The sequence below is a fragment of the Manis pentadactyla genome, chromosome 10, assembly GCF_030020395.1.
Source record: "Manis pentadactyla isolate mManPen7 chromosome 10, mManPen7.hap1, whole genome shotgun sequence".
Classification (NCBI taxonomy): Eukaryota; Metazoa; Chordata; class Mammalia; order Pholidota; family Manidae; genus Manis; species Manis pentadactyla.
The window spans coordinates 9,002,486-9,025,811 of NC_080028.1; the positions used below are offsets into that span (position 1 = coordinate 9,002,486).

Consider the following 23,326-nt stretch of genomic DNA (forward strand, 5'->3'; position numbering starts at 1 on the left):
CCTCTATACAGCAGTGACATAGCTGAGACCAGGTCCCTAGCCCAGCTCCTATATGCGTGTGGCTTACGTGCTGGCTACCACCCACTTAGTGCCCCACCCAGCCTAGGTGGGCAGATCTGATGCCATTCAGTCTCTGACAAAGCAAGCCAGGGGCATACCAGGGTCCTCGCACTCCATCATTTATTTTAAGATCTGCACGAAGAAAGACGCGGCATAGATAAACAGAATAATGATGAGTACACAGGTGGCCTTGACTTGCTGTGCGAGGGCCTGCTTGGATGAATATCTGAAAGCCATCTTGCTTGTCCTACTGTTCTGGAACCTGGTGCAAATGGGCTCCTTGGTGGCCCCAAAGCTGCAGCCTCCTTGCTCGCTGGCATCCTTGTTCCCAACCACTAGGCACAGGCTGATGGAAGCTGATGTGAGCCTGCTCAGGGTGGCTGAGTGAGGCCCAGGGAAACGCTGGCTAAAAGGGATGGTGCTGGCTGGAAGGATGGTGGTGACTGCATCCAGGTCTTTGGAGGCTGCGCAGCACAGCCTGGCCCACTCCAGGGGTCTTAGGCTGCTGCCCTGCAAGGCCTGGGCTACCCATCTCATGGCCACCCACAGCCTGTCCAGGTAGCGCGCCAGCACGGACACAGCCACCTGCTGCGCCACAGCCCCCAGCAGCAGCTCCAAGACCCTGCTGTTCTCTAGGTGGAATTCAACCAGGCTGTTGTAGGCCCAGTGGGCCACGGACACCAGGGTTAGGCTGGCCTCCCACCACAAGTGCTGCAGGAGCTGCCGGGTGCAGCACTGGGCTCCATGGATCAGGACGCCAAGCAGCCAAAGACTCCAGCTCCACGTGATGGCCAGCTGCTGCCACGAGGCCCGCTGGATGGGCAGCAGCACCTGTACACACAGCTTCTGGGCCAGGATGAGGGCGGGCCACCTGCCCACCTGCAGGAGGCTGCACCACAGGAAACAGAGGCCCAGCATGCAGACCAAGAGGCAGTGAGAGGCCATATTTGCTGTGGCTGCCTGCAGCCCCAGCAGAGGTGCATAAAATGTCACCAGGCCCAGGCTGGACAGGAGCGGGAGCAGGAGCAGGAGCTGCCAGGCGCCCCTGGCCACCCAGTTCCCATTCTGTGGGGCATCACCCTGGCAGCAGGTGGTGGAGGAACCAGGAAGGATGGCCTTCAAGACCCAGAGGCCCTGTGCCCAGGCTCCAGCCCTGGGGGCATGGGGATGCATTCCGACCACAAGCTCATGTTGACTGACCCTCTGGTCCACCTGCCCTGTCATCTGGGCCAGCTCGTTTTGCAATAATCAATGACAGCACAAAAGATCAGGATGTGAGCTCGCATCAAAGATGGAGCATTATTGCTTCAATGGGCAAGGGAGGCAGCCTTTGGAAGTGGAACTGTGATGTCCTAGTTTGGGTCCTCTGTGTTAATGCCCTCATCTGATAAATATGACTTGGGGCTGAGCATGTGGAAGCAGGACATGGTCTCTGCTGACACAAAGCTTCCTGTCTGATAAGGCAGATGGGCATCGGAACACCCTCATGCCAAAACCACCTCACTCCACATTTCTCTTGCCCTCCTACTTCCCAATTCTGCTCCTCCCTAGGTCTTCCTAACCGTCTGCTGTGGTTAGTCCACACCTGGTTGGCAGCAGAGACTATTTACCCTAGAGGTATTTGATCAAAACTTGGGATCCTTTTCTGCTCCTTCCTAGAGATTTCATTTTGAAAAACAGTGTTGATGGAGGATCGTTCATAAATAAAGTCAATTTCTTTCCAGACTCTGAATTTATCCTTGGGGTAAACCAGCATCCAAGATCAGGTAACCTAATGCTGGTAACCTTCTTGTTTTGGCCTCTTGTAAATGACTCATACAGATCAGATTGGCATGGTGCCATGAGTTCATTGGTCTGCACTGAGTGTGCACAGCTACTGTGTGTCCACTATGGGATGATGTTCAGGGCGTTATTGGCTGCATCCCACTCTGGACCCTTTACGAGGGCCCCATCTCCCCAGAGAAATTTCTTTCAGACCGTATTTCAGGCACAGTGGACTCCTGGTCATATCCATATTGTGAATCATGTTACTAATGATACTTATCTTTTTCATTTGGCTGCAGAGAGGCTTGGAACCAAGTGGAGGACTACTCTGGCACAAGCACAGTTCTATAATATATGTTTTGTGTGTGATCTCCCTCTGGCTTCATCCTTATTTCCCTTCCCTCACTTCCTTCTTTTCTTGTTCAGTTGTGCACATTTGGGTATGTAGCCTAAGACATGTTCTTGGAAGGAGAAAGGATACAGTTAACCTCATAAATGAATCCAAATCTACATATACAAATTAATCTATCCCTTCTAAAAGTAACACTATTTACTCAATATTCCAAAGTGGATATCCTGACTCCTGCTCTTATGGCTTCCCTGCTCTGCCCTCGCCCTCAACAGTTCAAAACAAATGGTCTTCAGATCCTGTCTGTCCTAAATGGCTTCCTATTCTGCTCCTTTATGTCCACCTTCAGTGCCCCTTCCAGGTCACCCACTGTGACAGCTTGCATGGAGTAGTGAAAAGCCCTTCCACTTTACGCCTACCTTCCTGCTGCCCTCCTACCATCCCACTGGTCCCTTAGTGTCCATCTTCTAAAATGCACAGGTGCTTAAACACCTTCACTACTTTCCATTGCCCTCGGATGAAGTTCCAACCTCTTAAGACTCAGGTTGGGATTTTAACTCTACCTATCTTCCTAAACCTGTGTCCCTTACTCTCTGGCCACACCAAATCACAGGTAGTCCTTGAGCAGATCTCTTATATTCTGAACCTTTGTACACATTGTTCCCTCTGCCTGGTAAGTTGCCCTTTCTGCCTGACAGACAAAAATCCTTTGAGGCCCAGTTCAAATAACATCTCTTCAGCAGGACCACAGTTTGGGGGGAATTGATCAGTTCTCTCCTTGTGTTGTAGTCATATTTTGCACAGGCCCATTCCTGTTATGCTGTAGGCCTCACTTCCGTGTTGCAGAGCCCTGCACAGGGCTAGGCAGGGCAGCCTCAGCACATGTTGAACAAATGAATGAAAGCATGAATCCCTCATTCGACAGGTGGGGAAACTGAGGCCCAAGGCCATAACTCAGTGAGGTGTATGCATAACTGAAATGACAGAGCAGGTCTGTCGATGCTCTTTTCTCTTGATTATTAAGAGGGAATTCTTTTTAGTGAGAATAGTTTGCCCAGGACCTTCAGTGACATTGTTAAATCTTTTTGAATCCTCTTCCCCATGTTAAATAGTCCTGTTTAGTGAGTGATGGTGGCCGTCTTGTTCCTCTGTATTCCTGCAGCCTGGCACGGTCCCTGGCACAGACAGGACTTCAGGAAGAATTTCTTATTGAATGAATGAGAGACTTGGGATCTCAGAGTTTTGTCCAGTGATGGGGTTACTAAACCCCAAGTCTGAAACTGTAAAACCAGAGTCAGACTTGAGCTCTGTCCTTCATTAATTGTGTGATTTTCGTCAAAGTATTTCCTCTTGGCCTGAAAAGTAGTTTTTGCTGTAAGAGGGGGCAATATGGGTCATAATCTGTTGTTTACAATTCTGAAATAAAAAACTTCTAAAGTCATTTGGTGACAAGAACCAAACATGAATTTTTAGGCAGCAAAGTCAGTCTTGAGCTGATGTGAGGGCAGTTTATATTTATCCCATTCTATATGAATATTCATGTTTCTTTACAGAATTAATTAAAGTCTTCATTAAAGAGTTTGGGGAGGATTACATAACACACAGTATGCGCACCATATTGCATATTATCTAAAACATGAAAAATGCTGAATTTGGAAACACATCTGGCCCCAAAGATTTCCAATGAGGGACTGGAGACCTATCAGCATGGCCCCTCAGGGGTGGCGTGAGGACTAGAGAATGTTTTTTAACAATAGTGTGAGCAAAGGCCAGGCCCAGAATCAAAGAACATGACCTGGGTAGGATGGCGCTGGAAGGTGATGTGTGAGTGTGTGTGCCCTCCGGCAGCGAGGAGGCTGGAGTGCGGCCGGGTAGGGCACAGCTTTAGGGTGCAGCCTCAGGAGTGGAATCTTCATCTTGAGGCAGCAATGGGGAGCACAGGAAGTAACAAGATGAGATTTTATTCTTTTAAAAAATTGGAGGGGTAAGCCTGGAGGCAGGGAGAACTAGTAGGAGCCTCCTGAGTCACAGAGGAGCCCAAGCAGAGATCAGCCGGGGCTCTTGCAAGGGAGAGTCTTAAAAGTCAGGAGGGCCAGCCTCCGTGAGGCTGGTCAGCTGGACCGGCGACCCCAGATCATGGGGCAGTTTTGCTTCTGAAGCAAGCACAGGCCACTGCAGCTGGATGCTGGGAAACCCAGGGTTCAGCTTTTTCTCTCCAATTTAGAGCAGGTGCAAGCAGTGCAACCCCAAAACGGCAGTACAATGCTGATCTACTGGATGGGATGGAATTGGGATACCAAGTATGAAAGCGCTTTGGAGCTGAAACCACAGCAGAGTTATTCAATGCCAGAGGTGACTGCATTTCATAAGAAAAGCAGCAATGGTAGCCTTGAGAAATACTCTCACCGGTCCCAACTCAGTAAGTGGACACTGAGACAGAGAGAACAGTGCAGCGAGCCTATTTAATGGCAGTCTTGCAGGATCGGGCGTCTGGTGAGCAGGCCCATTTAGCGTGGTTACAACAGACAATTTATTCCTTAGCATGTGACTCCCTCCCCTGGTTCCTCATTGGCTGAGTACTACAGGGTTCGCATTCTCACCTGGATGTCACCTAAGCAAGTTATATCATATTAGGCTTTCTTTACATTTGTCTTAACTTTATTGGGTGTTTCAAAACTTTCCCCCCTGCCCCCAAATATGCACAGCCTTCTCACATTCCTTCCCCCTCTGAGCCTGAGCAACTTCCAGGCATGTATGTCACCACAAGGGCTTTTTGTCAATACCTTATGTTTAAACCCCCTGGTGGGTGGGAATAAATCACGTTTAGGTTTTATGCTTTTTCTAGCAGTTCCCCCTCTTATTTAAGAATTTCTGATTTTATTCCCAGTAATGTACTTCAACTCATGCCTGGTTCTTTTTCAAACTTTTCTAATATATATATATATATATATATATATATATTTACTTATTATTTTTTTTTCTAATATATTTTTCTATATATAATTTCTATATATCTAATATCTATATATCTATATCTAATAAATTTGTCAAATTTATCTTCCAACATGTAAGATTAGGTGCATGTCATAGGTATTTGTTTACGGCTGCCTTTATAGGCCTCTGGGTCAGGCCTCTCACCCAAGGAATGATACGGCATCCTACAGTTGAAATTCCTCAACTATAACAAGAGATGTTAAAACAGAGGCAACCATACCTTTCTGTTTTCCAAACCATCCTTCTAACCAGTCTGTACAGTAACTAGTTTAGGGTGATTAAGGGAAGGTTCTGGTTCACTATCTACCTCAGGACTGGGGGTGGTGGTCACTATGGGTGAAATCTTGTCTTGGATTAAATTAAGACCAAACCTTCCCAAGGGATCTATTCCAGTAACATCTGCACCAAGTCCATAAACACGAGGAGCAATTACAGGGTCGGAGTCTAAATCTTGAGGGTTATTTATAGTTAACAAGAGGGGGTTACATTGTTTGTCCTGGCAATTTGCAGGAGGAATGCCTTTAGCCAAGCGGAGCTTTCCTTTTAAAGGTTTCCCTGTCGCATGAGGGGCTGTCCACCCTTGAAACTGGGTAGTCCACCAGACATTGCTCCAGCCTGGACACGGGGGCCCGTTTGCTTTTTTTGGTCCGCTAACACTCGTCCATTCAGGACAGAGATACTTGTTGTCTCCAGAAAGCTGTCTTTGGTTATTTACGTCACCACAAGAGAGAACCTGACAAGCATCAAACCTGATGGTTTGGGGGCCTGATGGTTTTGTAATATTGATCACCAGTTTGACAGGATAACCAGGAGTTCCTTCCCATTCTAGGCTTCCCTGAGAGATGCCTGTAAAATATAGAGTTAGAAGGATAAAGATTAACATTTTAGATCCTTTTCAGTTTTAGCCTCAAGAGGTGGTCAGCCACTTGGGACACCTTCCAGTTCTCCGTTTTGTCCCCAGATCCCTCAGTCAATTTCTTGATTCTGGTGTAGGGAGTCCAGCCCTCTTCCACCATCCACACTGCAGTCTCCGTGGTCAGGAGCACTTGGTAGGGGCCTTCCCAGCTGGGCTGCAGTCGGTCTTCTTTCCAGGACTTTACTAATACAAGGTCTCCAGGCTGGAAGCAGTGGGTGAAGAACTCAAGTGGGGGAGTCTGGGCGAGGAGTCCTTTCAGCCTGAGAGAAGATAAGGTAGAAGACAAGGCCAGCAACATATTCCCTTAGAAACCGATCTTTTGTTTCTATGGTGGGCAAGTCCGTTGCCCTTCCTGGATACGACAACCCATATAATCAGTCCTAAGGGGGAATTCCTAAATCCTTTCAGGGAGAAGTTCTAATCCTGAGTGCTACAGGAAGACATTTAGTCCAAGGCAACTTGGTTTCTAGTATTAATTTGGTTAAATGTTTCTTGAGAGTCTGATTCATTTTTCCTACCTTTCCAGAGGACGGTGGATGCCAAGGAGTGTGGAAATCCCATTGCACTTGGACTGCCATCATTATTCCTTGCAATACTTCCAAGGTAAAATGACTCCTGTTGTCTGAATCAACATTTTCTATTAACCCAAACCTAGGAATCACTTGCTCTAAAAGTACTTTTATTACTGATTCTGCCATTACAGTTGTTAAAGGGTAAGCCTCTACCCAACCAGTGAGATGGTCAACAATCACTAATAAATATTTAAGCTTTCCCCCTTTTGGCATCTCAGTGAAGTCAATTTAGATACTCTGGAATAGTCTTAGTCCTGGGAGTCTCCCTTTAGGTACTGGCTTTCTCCTACATTTTTGTTAATTCTTTGGCACATTGTCCAACTCCTACAAACCTGTTTAGCAATAGTGTAAATACTAGCACACCCATTAACCTTTAGCAAAGCATCACACATCACCTGGGGACCCCAGTGGCTCCCTCTGTGTAATATATTCATCACCTCTCTCATAATAGGTCGGCTGATCATTTCTCTCCCATCTGGTAAAGTCCACTGCCCTTTCTCATCTCAAGACGCCCCAGTCTGTAGCTCTTTAATTTCATTCAGAAAACTTTGGGATTTAAGGTAATTTTAGGGATATCAGGAGTGAGATACAAAAGTATATTTTCATCTTCAGATGTAGTCTCTTTAGCAGCTGCATCAGGATTCTATGACCTGTTGCTTCATAAGAATTTCCTTTCTGGTGACCATTCACATGTGTTACAGATATTTCAGCTGGAAGTAAGAGATTCTCCACAACCTTCATGATTAATTTGCCAGGAATTAATTCCTTTCCTTTACTGTTCATGAGACCTCTTTCTGTCCAATTTTTCCCAAAGCTATGGCCCACACTGAAGGCATATTTGGAGTCTGTGTAAACCGTGCCCTCCTTACCTTAGTTTTAAGTCCTGATTAAGAGCAAACAACTCACAGGTTTGGGCTAACCAGTCATTGGGTAATCTCCCCTTTTCACATGTAGGCAATTGGTCTCCATCAATGATGGCATGCCCATTATGTCATTTGCCCTCTACCATGCGGGAGGACCCATCTATAAACAGTTTCGTACCCCGACCGAGGCCTGACGTTAGTCTGATATTCTAGGAGGCCCATGCAATAGTGACTCAAGTCTGTTTGGTCTTCAGCCTTGCCTGCACATAGGAAGCTGGCGGGATCAAGACAGGCACCTGTGATTAAGCTCAGGTCATCTTTTCAAGTCGAATGGCTTCTATTTTAAAATTTGAGAATCTTTTAGCCTGCACTCAGCCTGCTGACTAGGTATAGCTGGAACCTGGCGAGGAGTACTAACTATCAGGGTTCCTCCAAAAGTTAATTTTCTGTTCTCTTCTACCAGTAAGGCTGTGGCTGTGATGGCCTCAGTGTTCAGGCCATCCTCGAGAGACAGGGTCCAATAGTTTAGACACAAAGGCCATTGCTTGTTTCTCTCCTCCCCAGTTTGGGTCAAAACCCCTATAGCAGAGGCTTGTTCAACAGTAATAAACAAGTGAAAAGGCTTCTCTAAAAACAGGAGTGCCGGGACTGGGACGGTGACTGAAGAGTGCTTTAATTCCTCTAGAATCTGCAGTTCCCCTGGGGTCCACTGGAAAGGATTTGGCTCACCTCAAACAATTCGGAGGACAAACTTTCAGTCTTTTGGGCATAAGAGCCAACCCATAATCTACAATATCCCACCAGTCCCCCAAATTTTCTAAGTTCCCTCTTTGTCTTAGGCTTGAGGAAATTTATGATTCCAACAATTCTTTCTGGATTCATTCTTCATTTCCCTTCATTTAATAAGATGACCTAAACATTTAACTTCCTTTTCTACAAATTGAAGTTTGTTTCTAGAGACTCTATACCCCTTTTGTCCCAGGAAGTTAAGCAAGTCTATAGTAGTTTTAGACACTCTTGTCTTTTCTTTCCCTGAGATTAACAAGCCATCTACATATTGCAGAAGTTGTGTTCCTTGCACAGGTTCAGACTCCTCTAAGATGGATTCTAAAATTTGACTGAGCAAGTTGGGGGTCTCTGTGAAACCCTGCTACCACAGTCCAACGATATTGATGTTTTCTTCCGTTTACGAGATTTTCCCATTCAAAGGCGAAAAGGTCTCTGCTATCCAAACTCAGTGAAAAGGCCCAAAATGCATCCTTCAGGTTCACCACACTAAACCATTCATGTTCCTAGGGTATTTTACTCAGGAGGGTTTAAGGGTTAGGGACTACAGGATGTCAGGTCTGGACTATTTGGTTTATAGCCTGAAGATCCTGCACCAACCGACGTGACCCATCAGGTTTTCCCACTGGAAGGATGGGAGTACTGTAAGATGACATACAAGGCTCCAATGGACCAACCTTAACAAGCCCTTCTGTTACTGGCTGGAGACCTCTTCTCCCTTCAAGGGGAATTGGCTATTGTCTCCTGCAAATTATTTCACCTGGATGTTTCAAAGTTACTTTTATCAGGGAAACCTGTAAACCTCCCCTATTTCCTTCCTTTTCTTCCTTCTCTTTTCTTCCTCCTATGTGAGGTAGGCCATTAGAACCTTTATTTGGCCCTTCTCTATTCCAAGACCCAGGCCTAACTCAATAATTAAACCCCTTCCTAAGAGATTAGTTCCCACTTCTGGGACATACAAGAATGATCCCTCGTTAATCTCATTTTCTAATCTAATTCATTTTTTCAAAATTAGTAACTTGGAATCCCTCCCCTTTGACCCCAGAGACTAAAAGCTTTTCGGGTTGCAATTTCATATTTTGTGGCTGAAAGGTCAAGGAGGAATGGGCTGCCCCTGTATCTACTAAAAAGGCTGTGTCTTCCTTAGGCCCTACCTTTAGATTTATCAAGGGTTCCTGGTGGGGTCTAACAGAGGGGAGCCCCTGACCTCCCTGTTCTTCATCTAATGCCACGAGGGAAGTCACTTCTTTTTCCCATAAAGGGCACCCTCTCTTAAAGTGACCTGGTTTCCCACATTTAAAGCATTTCTTGTCCCTCCTTGTGGTCCTGTCTCTTTTCTTCTGTCTTTTCTCATCCCCTCATCCTCTCTGAGCTGGTTCTCCTTCCCACTCTTCTCAATCACTTTTTCTATGGTAGTCACCCAAATTTTTGCTTTCTGCTTCTGCTTCTCTAACAAACACTTTCTGAGCTTCCCTCAGTAATTCCTCAAAATTGGCTTCTCATTCCATCCATCTATCTTCTGTAATTTCTTACCAATATCTGGCCAGCTTTTGGTTACAAAATTAACTTTTAGAAGATCCTGTCCTCCCAGATCTTCTGGGTTGAGTCTCGAATACTTCCTCATCTGGTTCCTGAGTCTCTGTAAAAATGCTGTTGGGGTCTCTTCCTTCTCCTGTTGGACTTCAAACGCCTTAGTAACATTTTGAGATCTTGGGCCCAATTCTCTGATTCCCTTGACAATTAGCCCTCGAAGATCTTCCATTCTAGTCCTATCCCCTGGCTCATTATTATCCCACCTAGGATCTGCACTTGGGAGCTGCCATTCTGCTGGCTGGACACCCTGGCCTGGTGGGTGCTCTCATTCCCAAAGGGACACAGCAGCTCTCCTGGTCATCCCCTCCTCTTCACCAATGAATAGGATATATTCATGATGGACATCAGCTCAGTCCAAGCACATATATTAGGTCCCAGGGATTGATCTAGTTGGTCCTCTACACCAAGGGGATCTTCTAACAATGGTTTCATTTCCTTCTTGAAATTTCTCACCTCAGTACAAGTGAGGGGAACATTAACAAACAAACCCAATTTCCCCTTGTCCTAGGGGGACCTCTCTCAACGGAAACATCTTAGGGGTTCTGGTGGACACCCAGAAGGAAGGGGGAAACTCTCCAAGTCTTTCTTACATTGTTCTAATTCCTTTCTAAGGTTAAAATAAGGGGCTGCAGGGGGCCTAGCAGGGGCCGAAAGCCCCCAGCTCTCAGATGAATCTGAGTCTCCTGCTTGATCTTCTTGGCTTTGTTCCCCTCGAGTCCCAGCCTGAGGATTATAAGGGAAGGAGACAAGAAAGTGGGTCCCAGGACTTGTCCAGGGAAGTTTCTTGTAGTGCCTCCTTAGCTTTCCTTCCTCTGGTATTCAGAGGAAATATGGGAAGTGCTCTTGATAACCAGCAGAGGGCGTAGGCCCTTTCCTCCAGTGAACTGGAGGCTTTGTCACTCAAAGAACTAGAGCCTGGCTAAGTCAGTTTTCATCCCATCCAAACTGTGGCCAGAAAATTGACAGCTTACAAATCGGTTCTTTAGTCCAGACAAAACAGCAAAATTTCATCATCATCTTCTTTTTTTTTTCTATTAAGGTATCATTGGTATACACTCTTATGAAGATTTCACAAGAAAAACAATGTGGTTATTACATTCACCCTTATTATCAAATCCCCCCACACCCCATTGCAGTCACTGTCCATCAGTGTAGTAAGATGCCACAGAGTCCCTATTTGTCTTCTCTGAGCTACACTGTCTTCCCCGTGACCCCACACACACCATGTGTGCCAATTGTAATACCCCTTAATCCCCTTCTCCCTCCCTCCCCACCCCTCCTCTTTGGTAACCGCTAGTCCCTTCTTGGAGTCTGTGAGTCTGCTCTTTTGTTCCTTCAGTTTTGCTTCGTTGTTATACTCCACAAATGAGGGAAGTCATTTGGTATTTGTCTTTCTCTGCCCGACTTATTTCACTGAGCATAATACCCTCTAGCTCCATCCATGTTGTTGCAAATGGTAGGATTTGTTTCTTTCTTATGGCTGAATAGTATTTCATTGTGTATATGTACCGCATCTTCTTTATCCATTCATCTACTGATGGACACTTAGGTTGCTTCCTATCTTGGCTATTGTAAATAGTGCTGCGATAAACATAGGGTTGCATATATATTTTTTTGAATCTGATAAGTTGTTTAAAATTTGATCACGTTCTGTTCGTACTTAACCCTGGTACAGGAGGCGGCTCTCCAGCACCGTAACATTCGCCCGGTGAACTATCTGGAGCAACCTCAAGGGAGCTCTTCCTGGTTCCCTTTCTTTGTTTCCCTAGACCTTGAATTTCTATTTCCCATCTCTCAAGAGGTCCCTGTGTCTGAGTTCCCTGTGTACTCTGCCCCCGTAATGGAGGTTGCTTACACCCCCACTCCCGCCCGCCTCCCCACCCCGAGATTCGTTTCCTCCGTCTCCAGCCGTTTCCCTCACGGGAGAACTGAACCGCGGATCGGGACTCCACAGTCGCTCCGCTTCCTATCTGGGATATGTGTCAGTCACACACACCCGACCTCCGAAAAATGCCCAACTACCAAGGCAGTACTTACAGTCCAATTTTCCCACCCTGGCTCGTGCACGAGGTCGCCTGGTTGCAGCAGTGCCTGCGTTTCCTCCTCTGCCTCGGTCACGCTGTCTCCTCACAAGTCTCAGGTCTTCTCTTTCGTGTGCAGGTGAAACACCCAGACAGAGCGGGCCGCCCAAAGTCGGGCGGGACGTGTCTTCCCACTCCGCTTGGGCCCCCACCTCCCACCTGCAAGAGTATCCCGGACAAGCCCCCAAATTGTGAGAAATTCCCTCACTGGTCCGAACTCAGTAAGTGGGCACGGAGATAAGAGAACAGAGGTGCGAAGCTTTAACGATATTGCTCCAAACTGGGCGTCTAGTATGCAGGAACAGTCAGGGACTTTGCAACAAGCAAGCAATTCCTTAGCCCGCGGGTCCCTCCCCTGGTTCCTCATTGGCTGAGTAGGAAAACGCACAGCCTGTTCTTCTCAAGTTCCTTCCTCTCCCAGCCTGAGCTACTTCCTGGCATGTACTTCGCCACAGTGGCTTTTTATCAATATCTTGTTTAAACGTTTAAACCCCCTGGTGGGAAAAAAAACACATTTAGGTTTTACACTTTTCTAGCAGCAGCTATTTAGCTTTGGCGTATCAAATGTTATCATCAAATCTGGCTACTGCCCAACGCCGTAGGTTTGTCGTATTACGATCCTCTGAGAGCGTTTCCTTGGCTTTTGACTAAATTTGAACCTAGCCGTCCGCCGTAGGGTCCCTAATTCCTGCTTCCGAAGCCGGCGTCAGGTTAAGAACGGTCGCCGGCGAGAACGCGCGTGCGTGAAATGAGCCTAGTACCTGCCCCTCCCGTCTCGCTGCGGGCGAGCTGTCGCACGCCGGAAGGGGCGGAGCCAGCCTGGGCTTCATATACGGCTGGCGGAGAGCCGCCCGACCTCTACCGGCAGCCTTCTCCGGCGGGATGGTAGGTGTTGTCGTGGCTGCTTCCTCCTTCTCTTCTGCGGCGGCGAGGCTTAATCCGCGGTGCATCGGCGGCATCTCGGCCCGGCCGGCTCCGGGGGCCTGCTCTAGGAGCATGAGGGACTCAGCGGGATCCGCAGTCACACCTATTTTCTGAAAACACCCCCGGCCAGTAGTCGGCCTTGGGCCTGCGCGTCGGCTGTCGAGAGGCCTTGAGACATCTCAGTAATTTTCAAGCCACAAATGGTTGCTGGGTCTCGACCTCACCAATTTAGTGTTGGTTGGGTTCAGAGTCAAATCATGTGGTCCAGGAGGACTTCGAGTGGGGGCGCTTGGCCTTGTTAAATGGGGGGTTAAATGGGAGACTTTGGGTGAGGGTTTGAGGCCTCATCCTGAAATGGCTGAGGCTGCGCTTAGGACTTGTAAGGGCCTCTGAGGTTCGCAGAAACCACAAATGATGAACTTATTGACGGGCGGACAGAGACTGTGTGCTGATTGTCAGGTTCTGATGTGGCTCTGTCGAATTCTAATGGCCTACGGGTATCAGTCCAGCTAGAGGAGCCTTTGCCAGCATTATCCGCTCCCCAGCCATTTGTCCAAAAGTCCCTTTTCTGGTCAGTCTTGCTGACTTGCCCATAAAGTCCTGTTAAACGATTTTTAATAGCAGTTTTTGTCCCATTTAGAGAAGGTGATTTTTTTTTTTTTAGTTGTAAAGGGATAAAGTGATGATTTGTAAAAAGGGTTCAACTCCTGTAGTTGAATACTTCCTTCAGGATGTGTGACCCAGTAAAGTGGACGTAATCCAGCATGTAAATCTGTTAACCGCTCCTTCGGGTGTCACCTGGTCTGGATTCAGCATTGCTGAGAATCCTCATAGGCCCACATAAGCAAGGTGGTAATAAGTGAGAGCTGATTAGAGGTTCAGGTGCTAACGATGATTTTCTCCTAGTCTCACAGGAAGTTTTCTGCTCCCAGGCATGGGTCCCTGGGCTTCTTGCCTCGGAAACGCAGCAGCCGGCACCGTGGGAAAGTGAAGAGCTTCCCCAAGGATGACTCTTCCAAGCCCGTCCACCTCACAGCCTTTCTGGGCTACAAGGCTGGCATGACCCACATTGTGCGGGAGGTCGATAGGCCAGGATCCAGTATGTACACACTGTCTTCTAAGCTCGTGGTGGTGGGGATGGGGTTGGACATGGGGATAGACTAGACGGAGCTACGCTGTCACAAAAGGACAGATTTTTAAGAGTAATGACCTCGAGGGTGGGAATAACATTTTAGAACTGATGAGTATTCCCAAGCTACAGAGGCTTGCACTGCTTGCTTTAGGTGGACAGGTGTATTGAGTCAAGTAACGTATTGTCGAGTCACAGCATAGAGGTGTATGCTAACTTGGGAGATTGTCCTTGTGGGGTCTTGAGAAATTCCATGTTGACAAGAGTGCTGAATTGTGAGCCTCACTTAAAGGCTTGAATACCACCTGTGTATCTGGTTGGTGAAGGTCAGACTAGATAAGTTGCCAAGAAACGGTGCCAGTTACTGAACCGTAGTAGCTAATAATGTTAGTATTGTTTACACTGAGCTCAGCTATTAAAACATCCCGTTTTACTTCCTTAGTACTCTAGTATTTAGGCAATAAAGAATTTCCTTCTAGAGATTTCTGAGGTGGATCAGAACTGAAGCCTTCATAGGGTTCTTAAAGTTTTTGACTTGAATGTATAAATTACGCAGATGGAGAAGGATGCAGTAAGGACAGTTCTGGGAGTCCAGGGCCCTGCTTCTGCAGACTTTGTTTTCTGAAACAAGTTGCCCATTAGGCCTAAAAGAGCACTTAACATCTCTCTCTCTAAGACTCCTTAACCCCCTGTTGCAGTTACAGTCAGCCTGCTCAAGGGAACCTTTCTTTGCAGAGGTGAACAAGAAGGAAGTTGTGGAGGCGGTGACCATTGTGGAGACACCCCCCATGGTGGTTGTGGGAATTGTGGGCTACGTGGAAACCCCTCGAGGCCTCCGTACCTTCAAGACAGTCTTCGCCGAGCACATCAGTGAAGAGTGCAAGAGGCGCTTCTATAAGAACTGGTAAGGGTCGCGAGCCCTCTAAGGGGCTGGAGAGAGCACACTGTGCGGGGCTTCTCTGCGAGCTGGGGAGGGGCTGCTCTTGTGTTAGTTGCTTCAGAACAGAGCAATTTCTGGGGTCAGACCTTGAGTAGCTGTCGGCTTCCTGAGTTGGGAGCAGCTCCTGAGACTTCCTTCATGACAGCTTCGTGGGTGTTGGTTGAGGCCCCAGTTACTCAGTGATCTCTTAGTTGTTGAGAAATACTAGAAACTGAAAGATAGCAGTGTAACTCCCCTAGTCCTGCCCAGAAGTGTAGTCTGGTCAGTAGTTCGGCTGGAGCAAGAACTAGTGTGTATTTATGTGTTTGACTCAAATTAATTTTGTGGACCTCCACTCAGCTCCGCTCGGCTTTGCCCGATGAGCTCCATCCAGGCTCCGCTTGCCAGTGGAAAAGGCTCCTTAGAAGCTGGCAATGAGCCCCATCCCCACATGGTGCCAGTATGCCTTCCGCTCACCCCTCGGAAGGGTGATGAAGGCCTGCACCTGGCCCCCTCCCCAACTCTGCTCTGGTCCTGAAGGCATAAGTCTAAGAAGAAGGCCTTCACCAAGTACTGCAAGAAGTGGCAGGATGACGACGGCAAAAAACAGTTGGAGAAGGACTTCAGCAGCATGAAGAAGTACTGTCAGGTCATCCGCGTCATCGCCCACACCCAGGTGAGTGCTCAGGGGTGGTCCAAGAGGAGGGCGTTTAACTGGAGGTGAAGACTTAGGACTTACACGATCTTGGGTGGCCTTGAATATCAGGTGCCACTCTGAGTTGATCCTCTGCTGCAGCTGATTTTGTGCCAAGCCCCAGGATTTGAGTGGGTGGTGAGACTGGTTCTGGTTCCTTAAGCTCACTTACTTGTGGAGGTCGGCCAGTGAGCTGCCTGGAGGTTGCTTGAAGTTACACGAAGGCATACATAGTCCAGCAAATGGCCCCCTTGACCCCTGGGCGGCTTCTGGGGCTGGATTTAAGGACAATTAGTGGATGAGAAGGCATCCAGGACCTCCAAGGGTGGGTTAGTTTTTCTGCTGCCAGCAGATGGCACTCTGTCCCTATTGGTCCTTAATTAGGGAAATCATACCCCATTTTAGGAAAACTGCTTGGGGGAACTGCAGACTCTGTTAGTAATGCCTTACTGGGATTAGTCAGTGGTAAGGTACTGGCTGTTGCGCTTCATGAAACCTGACTTGTGAGCCAAATGAGCCCTGGGCTGGCTTGGTTAGAATGGGTGCCTCCTGTGCAGGTGGTGAGAGCCATTCATCATCTGGGTAAATCTCCTGACTCCTAAGTGCTCAGTGTCTGTATGTTAGTAGTGACCACATTGGCCGTGGGCATCTCTGAAGTTCTGTAGGATGGCACTGGGCCGCTCTTACTTAAAAGCTTTAGACTTGCATTCATTTTCTTTTCTATTTCTTACAGCTTTTACTCTTAACTAGTGCAGTACTGCTCTCCAAATGACACGGGGCCTGTTTGTAGGGCAGAAGGCCGAGGTAGATGGACAGCGTTGTGCCAGAAGGGCAGGGATCGGGAACATGGGGCTAGTTGGTCCCAGGATCTCGTTAAGTCCGCCTGTCCTCGGTTGGCCTTTGCATCTTTTAAGGATCTGCCCATTCTGATGGAAACTTGGGCATCAGCATTGAAAAGGGGAATTGTACCCACTGGGGAGCCTCAATAGAGGAAGGTTCTTTCGCTTTTGCCAATGGGGAGATGTGAGGTTCAAAATTGCCCTGTTCTGCCACATCTTGAGTCCCTCTACTTTGGGAGGGAGAGCTTGAGGCCTGGGGACCTAAGCTATTGATTCCCTCCCAGATGCGCCTGCTTCCTCTACGTCAGAAGAAGGCCCACCTCATGGAGATCCAGGTGAACGGAGGCACGGTGGCTGAGAAACTGGACTGGGCCCGCGAGAGGCTTGAGCAGCAGGTCCCTGTGAACCAGGTGTTCGGACAGGATGAGATGATTGATGTCATTGGAGTCACCAAGGGCAAAGGCTATAAAGGTGAGCTTTGCCGTGGCCTGAGTTGGTAAACTGAGGCAAGGGGCCTCTGGCCCTGCTGTTCAGTGATGAGGCTCTGGAATGAGCGCTGGGCACAGCGTCCGAGTCAGACTGCGGAAACATTCCTTGCTGCCTTCCTTCTGAGAACAGCTCTGTGGTCAGGTGCCTGGGGAAGTCCCCTTTCCATACATCTGAATCCTCAAACCATTTGTAGCCCAATGCAAAATGGAAAGGGGGACTGGGGAATTAGGTCTGCCCCTGCCAGTGGGGAAGTTCAAGAATGTTTTAAAGTGTATGTGTTTGCATTCTAGCTCAGGGCTACTTCTCCAACGCCTTTTTTTATTCCCAGATTGAGAAACATTTATGCAGATCCTGAACTTACTGGGAAATAAAAGAGGGAATAGACATGCAGATTAAACCCACTTCTGACCCTCACACGTAACCAGTCATTGATTGTTGAATGTTCTGTATACAAACTCTGCAAACGGGGATCCTAAGTTGAGGGTTAACGGCAGGAAAGGGCCAATGGCATGCGTGCCAGACACCCTAGTGGCACCATGTGTCCATTCCAGGGGTCACCAGCCGCTGGCACACTAAGAAGCTCCCCCGCAAGACCCACAGAGGGCTTCGGAAGGTTGCCTGCATTGGGGCCTGGCATCCTGCACGAGTGGCGTTCTCTGTGGCTCGGGCTGGGCAGAAAGGCTATCATCACCGCACCGAGATCAATAAGAAGGTGAGGTGTTGGAGGCCCCATGGAGACCTGGGCCCTGGGAGGGGAAAGGGGTCTCAGCATCAGGAAGGGAGTGTTATAGTCCCTACTCCCACTCCTGTCTGATGGACACAGTGTGGCTCCAGTGTGTCATGATTTGTAAGGTACCTTCCCACCTTGAAGGGTTCTGCCGTAACTGTCCCTGGGTGTGACAGCAGATAAGAGACCCGTCTGTTTTTTCTTTCCCATGAGGTTTTGGAGGGGCCTCCATCCATGGGCTCAGTTGGGTGACAGTGTCTTTAGTTTAGACCTGGCCAGCTTCTCTTTCTGCTCCAAGCCTGGGATATAGTCCCATCACTAGGACTCAAGGTCATAGAGGCTTTTCCAGAACCCTGCTGGGACTGGCTAGCCCACTGCCAGGTAGGGGTTACTTGTTCCTAATGGCTGTCCTTTCCTGCCTCCAGCCTGCCCTGTCTAGGGGCACCTGAGTCCCATGGGCTGGCTCCCTGACTTTTTCCCCTTCCCTTCATATGCCTTCCCTGGTTCAGATCTACAAGATTGGCCAGGGCTACCTCATCAAGGACGGAAAACTGATCAAGAACAATGCCTCCACTGATTATGATCTCTCTGACAAGAGCATCAACCCTCTGGTGAGTAATTGGAGCCATCTTGTTAGCACCCTTGAAATCCTGGGTGGAGGGGGGTTTCCCTCTCGTTTATGAATGCCCCAGGTCTCACCTACGGGGCACAGACCTTGGTGCTATTATTGGGGCATGGCTGGTGACAGGGGTCGTGTTTATAGAGCCAGTTGCCTGGCCCTGTGCAGCATCCAGCTGTCCGTTGTCCGTTCCTGGTAAATGGCATGTCTCTGGTCCTCCGGTCGGGGCTGGCTGGTGAGAAGTGGGGTCTAAGGATCAGCTGTGTGTAGATGAGACTCTGGAATGACTGCCGGGTGCGGTGTCCAAGTCAGACTGCAGGCACAATCCTTTCTGCCTTCCGAGAACAACCCTGGGATACAGTGGTTGGGGACCACCTTCCCTAGAGGGTTTCCTGTGTGTTTCCTACCGTCTCCAGCCCCAGTCTTGATCTTTGCTGGTCTTGCTTTGTCCAGGGTGGCTTTGTCCACTATGGTGAAGTGACCAATGACTTTGTCATGCTGAAGGGCTGCGTGGTGGGAACCAAGAAGCGAGTGCTCACCCTCCGCAAGGTGAATGTGGGGGCTCCTGGTGGGGGCGGGGGCTTGTTCTCCTGTGGGGGAGGGAAGTTTAGCAGATAGTAGAACACAGGGCCAGACAGCGGTCTGAGCTTTGTTAGGAAGGGGAGTTCAAAGGGAACGGGGGCTTGCCACTCCTTGAGCACTGGCTTTGAAGTCCCGGAGGAGGAAATCCCCAGTCTGGCCTTGGCTTCTGTGTTCATGTGTTTTCACATCCACCTGGCAGCCGAGGGGAGGAGGTCCTTGGGTAGATCCAGCTAGACTGGAGGTGAAGTGGGGGTGCCGCTCTTCTGGCTTCAGAGGGGCTGATTCATACTGATAATCTGCCCCCCACCCCTGGGTGAGGGGCTTGTGAACTAAGGTAAGATGGCAGGAGAAAGTGGCTGTTCATAATTCACCTTCCCCTCTTGGCCCCCAGTCCCTGCTGGTGCAGACCAAACGGCGGGCTCTGGAGAAGATTGACCTGAAGTTCATTGACACCACCTCCAAGTTTGGCCATGGCCGCTTCCAGACTATGGAGGAGAAGAAAGCATTCATGGTAAGCACCTCTACCCCGCTGCCCTGGGCTGGGGTGACGTTGGCCTGCCGGCTGCCACCCCCCCTGTTGATGGGGCAGAAGGAAGCATCTCGGACCAGCTCTTGAGAGTCCTGAGAAGGGGCCGCCTTGTGCCTGTGCAGGGGGCAGCAGAGACTGACTCCAAATCTGATTGCTCCAGGGTGTGGGTGCCTGTCTAACCTTGCCCGCTACACCTCTCTCCACAGGGACCACTGAAGAAAGACCGAATTGCAAAGGAAGAAGGAGCTTAGAGTCAGGAGCAGGTTGTGCAGCTGGTGGGATATGAATAAAAATTAACTTTGCTCTAACTTAGCTTCTCCTCTTGGCTGCTTCCGTGTGCCCTTGTGTTCCCTGAGAGCCATGCCGCTCTCATCCCGTACACAGAGTTTACTACTTGCCCAGACCAAAGTGTAGGGGGAGGCAAAGGCCAAACCTGGGTCGGCCTTGAAGTGTTGCAGTCAGCCTGGGGCAGCCAGCTTTGTGCGAATGTCTTGTCACCAGGGTGAGGCAGTTGGGGCTGCTGTAGGAGTTGGTTGTGTTTGCACAGCTTGGGTGGCAACACTAGAGAGGGGAAGGAGACAGTGAGGACTTAATGTTCCTCGAGATGGGCATGGGCATGGCAGGGCAGACCCAGGGTCTGAGTGTACAAGTAATTTAGTTACTAAGCCATGTAGAGTTGGGTTCCAGTTAAGACTTGTTTAAGTTCTTTGCAACCTGCAACCAGGTTGCGGCACTGGTTGGATATGCAGAAGCCCCTGTTCACTGTCTGGAACCGGTGGGAAGACGTTCTGTAGTTTACCCTGAGGAAGGCCCTGGTTATTTTAATGTCCCCGTCCTGCCTAGCCTAGCTTATGTGTCTAGTCAAGGCTCAGCCAGCTGGGAAAGTCCTACGGTCTGTCCTTGGCTCAGCCCCATCCTGCACAGTGTATCTGCCCTGTGCTGTGTTAACCAGTGTATTGAGCACGTACTGTTGGGCCTCGGACCCTAGGGTGCTGGGGGGTGACCTGGCTGTGCTCATGTGGTGAGATGCCTCTGACTTGCTCTTCAGGGGAGGGATTTGTCTGGAGTCTGCCCACATAGCTCCTGGCATTCTGGGTGTGAGAGAGACCTGACTCCCCACCTCTGCACCTTCCTGGCCAAAGCTCCCTGCGTGTCCAGGCTCTGCTGCGTGTTTGCCTCAGCCTCAACCAACCTGAGAGCAAAGGCCACAGCTGAGTGGCTCTGACAGCCTTGCTGAGCAGGTGTCTGCGGGGTCTCTGGGCTTAAGCACTGTCCTGACTTAGCCTCATTTGAAGAGGGGTGGTGATGGGTGCAGGTGGACGGAGCCCATGGGTCTGGAGCTGTGCCAAGTAAAAGCTTGAGGTGGTCAAGTCCTGGTTTTCAAGCAGCTTGGCACCCATCTGTATGGAGTGAGGCCCTAAGGTGTGAAAGCCCAGAAAAGGAGGTTACATGTGGGCCCTGAGGCAGAGGTAGGTGAGGCCTACAGTGCAGTGCTGGAGGCCTCAGCCTGGGAGCCTCCCGTCCTTCCAGCATTTCTGGAGCTCCCAAGCTCTGTCCGGGGCAGTGGGCCTCAGCCCCCCTTCCAGGCTAACTTCTGGCCTGCACCCTGTGCAGCACCTCCCACTTTGGCTGGGATCCCAGTTTGGTGGAACTGCACTTCAGGCTGGAGCCGCCAGAGGGGAGAGGGCAGCACCTGGCTAGACTAACCCCCTGCCACCCTGCTGGAGGGCTGGCTCCTAGCCTGGAGGGCAGAGTCCCCTCAGCGTGGTCCCACCACGGTGCCCCACAGTCTCTGGAGTCAAGACCCCAGCCAGAGGGCATTGGGACTTGGCTCAAGGCCACCAGACACTGCTAGCAGAACTCAGCATGGGGCCTGGGCCCCTTGTCCCTGGACTGGGCTCTACCCCTGTGGGATCCTCTGCGGTCTGTTCCCATCAGGCCTTCACCCCTCCTTGTTGCCCTTGGCCTCATCCTGTGGGCCTCCACCTCCCTTAGGCCAGTTCTGGAACCCCTCTGCTCAGCCAGCCCAGGTAGGAATGGCTTTGCTGGTTAGCGGTGTCCTGGCCAGGCCTTGCTCCCGGTCCAGGGCTGTGCCCAATTGTGGGTGGGGCCAGGATGGGATGTGAGTCCTGAAAACGAAGTCGCCTAAGGCAGAGAAGAATAGTCTGCTCCCAGGCTGAGGACACGTACATACATGCACACATGGATCCAGCACTGCAGATGTGCCTCCAGGTGACAGGCAGTCACCACACCTTTACAGTCCCAGCCCATGACACAGAGAAAGCTCTTTCCAGGCTTACTTGATTGGCTGAGCTCTTGGCTGCTGACCATCCACTGCGGGGATCCCCACATTCCTATCCTCTTGTTTCTGTCTGCCCTGCGCCTGGCCAGTGAGTGACCTTGGGCACATGCCATGCCAGCTCTGAGCCTCAGCCTTGTCTGGTGGTGGCTGGGGACCATTGAAGAGCCCAGAGTGCAGAGTGGCTGGCGTTAGTGGGAGGAATGAGGGCGGTGTGAAAGCTCAACCACATGTGTGGAGTCAGCTTCAGTCAAGAAATCCTGAGTGCCTTTGTGAACACCACTCACAGGTGCCCCTCTCCAGGAGCTTATATTCTAGTTGGCGGCAGCAGGCAGTAAACATACATAAACCAGAAAGTTTTAGAAGTTTTGATTGCTGTAAGAAATAAAATGACTACAGAGTGATGGGCAGCTCTCTCAGACCTTAGGGAGTAAAGGATGCAGCTTGGTTGGTTGAGCTCTCCCAGGAGGACACCCCAGCAGAGGGAACAGCAGGTGCAAAGGCCCTGAGGTGGGAACATGTCTGGGCTCAGATCTGAGCTCCCAAGGGAGGCAGCTCTGAAGGCAGGCTGGAGACCCCTGCCTCTCTAGCCATGGTCTGGTGTTTAGTAGGTGCTCAATAAATGTTCCTGCGTCTCTGGAACTTGCCCATGCTTGTATATGTGTCTGGGTGTCCCAGATGGGGTCCCCAGGCATTTCTGGGGTGGGCAGCTGTCCTGTAGTCTGCCTGTGCTTGGCACTGAGGTTGCATCTCCCAGTGCCTGTCGGCGTGTGCTTCCTGTCACCTGAGCCCCCAGACAGGCTCTGCTGGAATCTTGTGGTGACAGAATGAGGAGTCTCATTCCATTCCTCCTGAAAAAAAAATACCTGCTGGGAATTTCTGAGCAAGTGGGAACAGGGAAGTGGCAGGAGCCACCATTGCCTTAAAAGGCAGGACAAGAGCCAATGACTTGCTGAGTTCACCAGGGGATGGCCTTGGTGGCTGGAGGGGTGGGAGGCTGGCTGCTACCCCACGGGCTCCCCCCATGGGCTCCCCCCATCCTCAGTAACAGCCTTGCCAGGGGGGGCTGTGCTGCTTGCCTCCTGTCCTCCCACCATGTCCCCAACCCCACACCTCCCAGCACCTCACCCTCCTCCCGTCGGCTCTCAGCACATGCAGCTACTTGTCTGAGGTTCTGTGGGTCCCCCGCCCTCCATGCAACGTCCCACTGCTCAGGCCGGCACTCAAGGCCTGCCGACGCCCCCCAGCATGCTGTCCCCTCCCCGGGTCCAGACTCCTGGCCTGTTCCCAGGAGCCAAATAGCTTTCCCTGGCCTTTCAGCCACAGGCTCAGAAGCCCGCCCTGGCTAGACCGTTAACAGGAGAGGGCCTGACCCAAATGCTGTAGAGGCAGGAAGGCATTGTCGACGGCCCAGGAGTGAGGGAGGCAGCAACCGTCCAGGGCCTGTGGCCACATCAGAACTATTAAAACGTCTGAACCATTACTATGTCCTTGGCATCCATCAGCCCCATGGGCCTACACCTCTACTGCTGTCCAGGGCCCTAACTCACCAGCCCCTGGCCCCCAGTAACCGGCACTCACATTCACTTGGGATGCCT

At 50.1% G+C, this 23,326-nt stretch overlaps 1 protein-coding gene, 1 long non-coding RNA gene and 4 other non-coding genes across 6 annotated transcripts; 5 read left to right on the forward strand and 1 right to left on the reverse strand.

The window, feature by feature from the left end:
- Window positions 1–4,616: 4,616 nt before the first annotated feature.
- On the reverse strand, window positions 4,617–12,317 carry LOC118915470 (uncharacterized). Its single transcript, XR_005026085.2, has 2 exons — window positions 11,935–12,317; window positions 4,617–6,343 (listed from the first exon to the last, which is right to left on the reverse strand). It is a non-coding gene; the product is annotated as an uncharacterized LOC118915470 (long non-coding RNA).
- A 421-nt stretch (window positions 12,318–12,738) lies between these two features.
- On the forward strand, window positions 12,739–19,737 carry RPL3 (ribosomal protein L3). The gene is made up of 10 exons (XM_036891272.2): window positions 12,739–12,863; window positions 13,809–14,001; window positions 14,767–14,935; window positions 15,491–15,626; window positions 16,768–16,954; window positions 17,524–17,684; window positions 18,209–18,310; window positions 18,772–18,867; window positions 19,292–19,411; window positions 19,636–19,737. The coding sequence occupies exons 1-10, from the start codon at window positions 12,861–12,863 to the stop codon at window positions 19,678–19,680; spliced, it is 1,212 nt and encodes a 403-aa protein (XP_036747167.1). The 5' UTR covers window positions 12,739–12,860; the 3' UTR covers window positions 19,681–19,737.
- LOC118915600 (small nucleolar RNA SNORD43) lies at window positions 13,309–13,372 on the forward strand. Its single transcript, XR_005026146.1, has one exon. It is a non-coding gene; the product is annotated as a small nucleolar RNA SNORD43 (small nucleolar RNA).
- LOC118915606 (small nucleolar RNA U82P) lies at window positions 15,436–15,490 on the forward strand. Its single transcript, XR_005026151.1, has one exon. It is a non-coding gene; the product is annotated as a small nucleolar RNA U82P (small nucleolar RNA).
- On the forward strand, window positions 17,009–17,102 carry LOC118915603 (small nucleolar RNA U83B). The gene has a single exon (XR_005026149.1). It is a non-coding gene; the product is annotated as a small nucleolar RNA U83B (small nucleolar RNA).
- Window positions 18,578–18,667, forward strand: LOC118915605 (small nucleolar RNA U83B). Its single transcript, XR_005026150.1, has one exon. It is a non-coding gene; the product is annotated as a small nucleolar RNA U83B (small nucleolar RNA).
- Window positions 19,738–23,326: the final 3,589 nt, after the last annotated feature.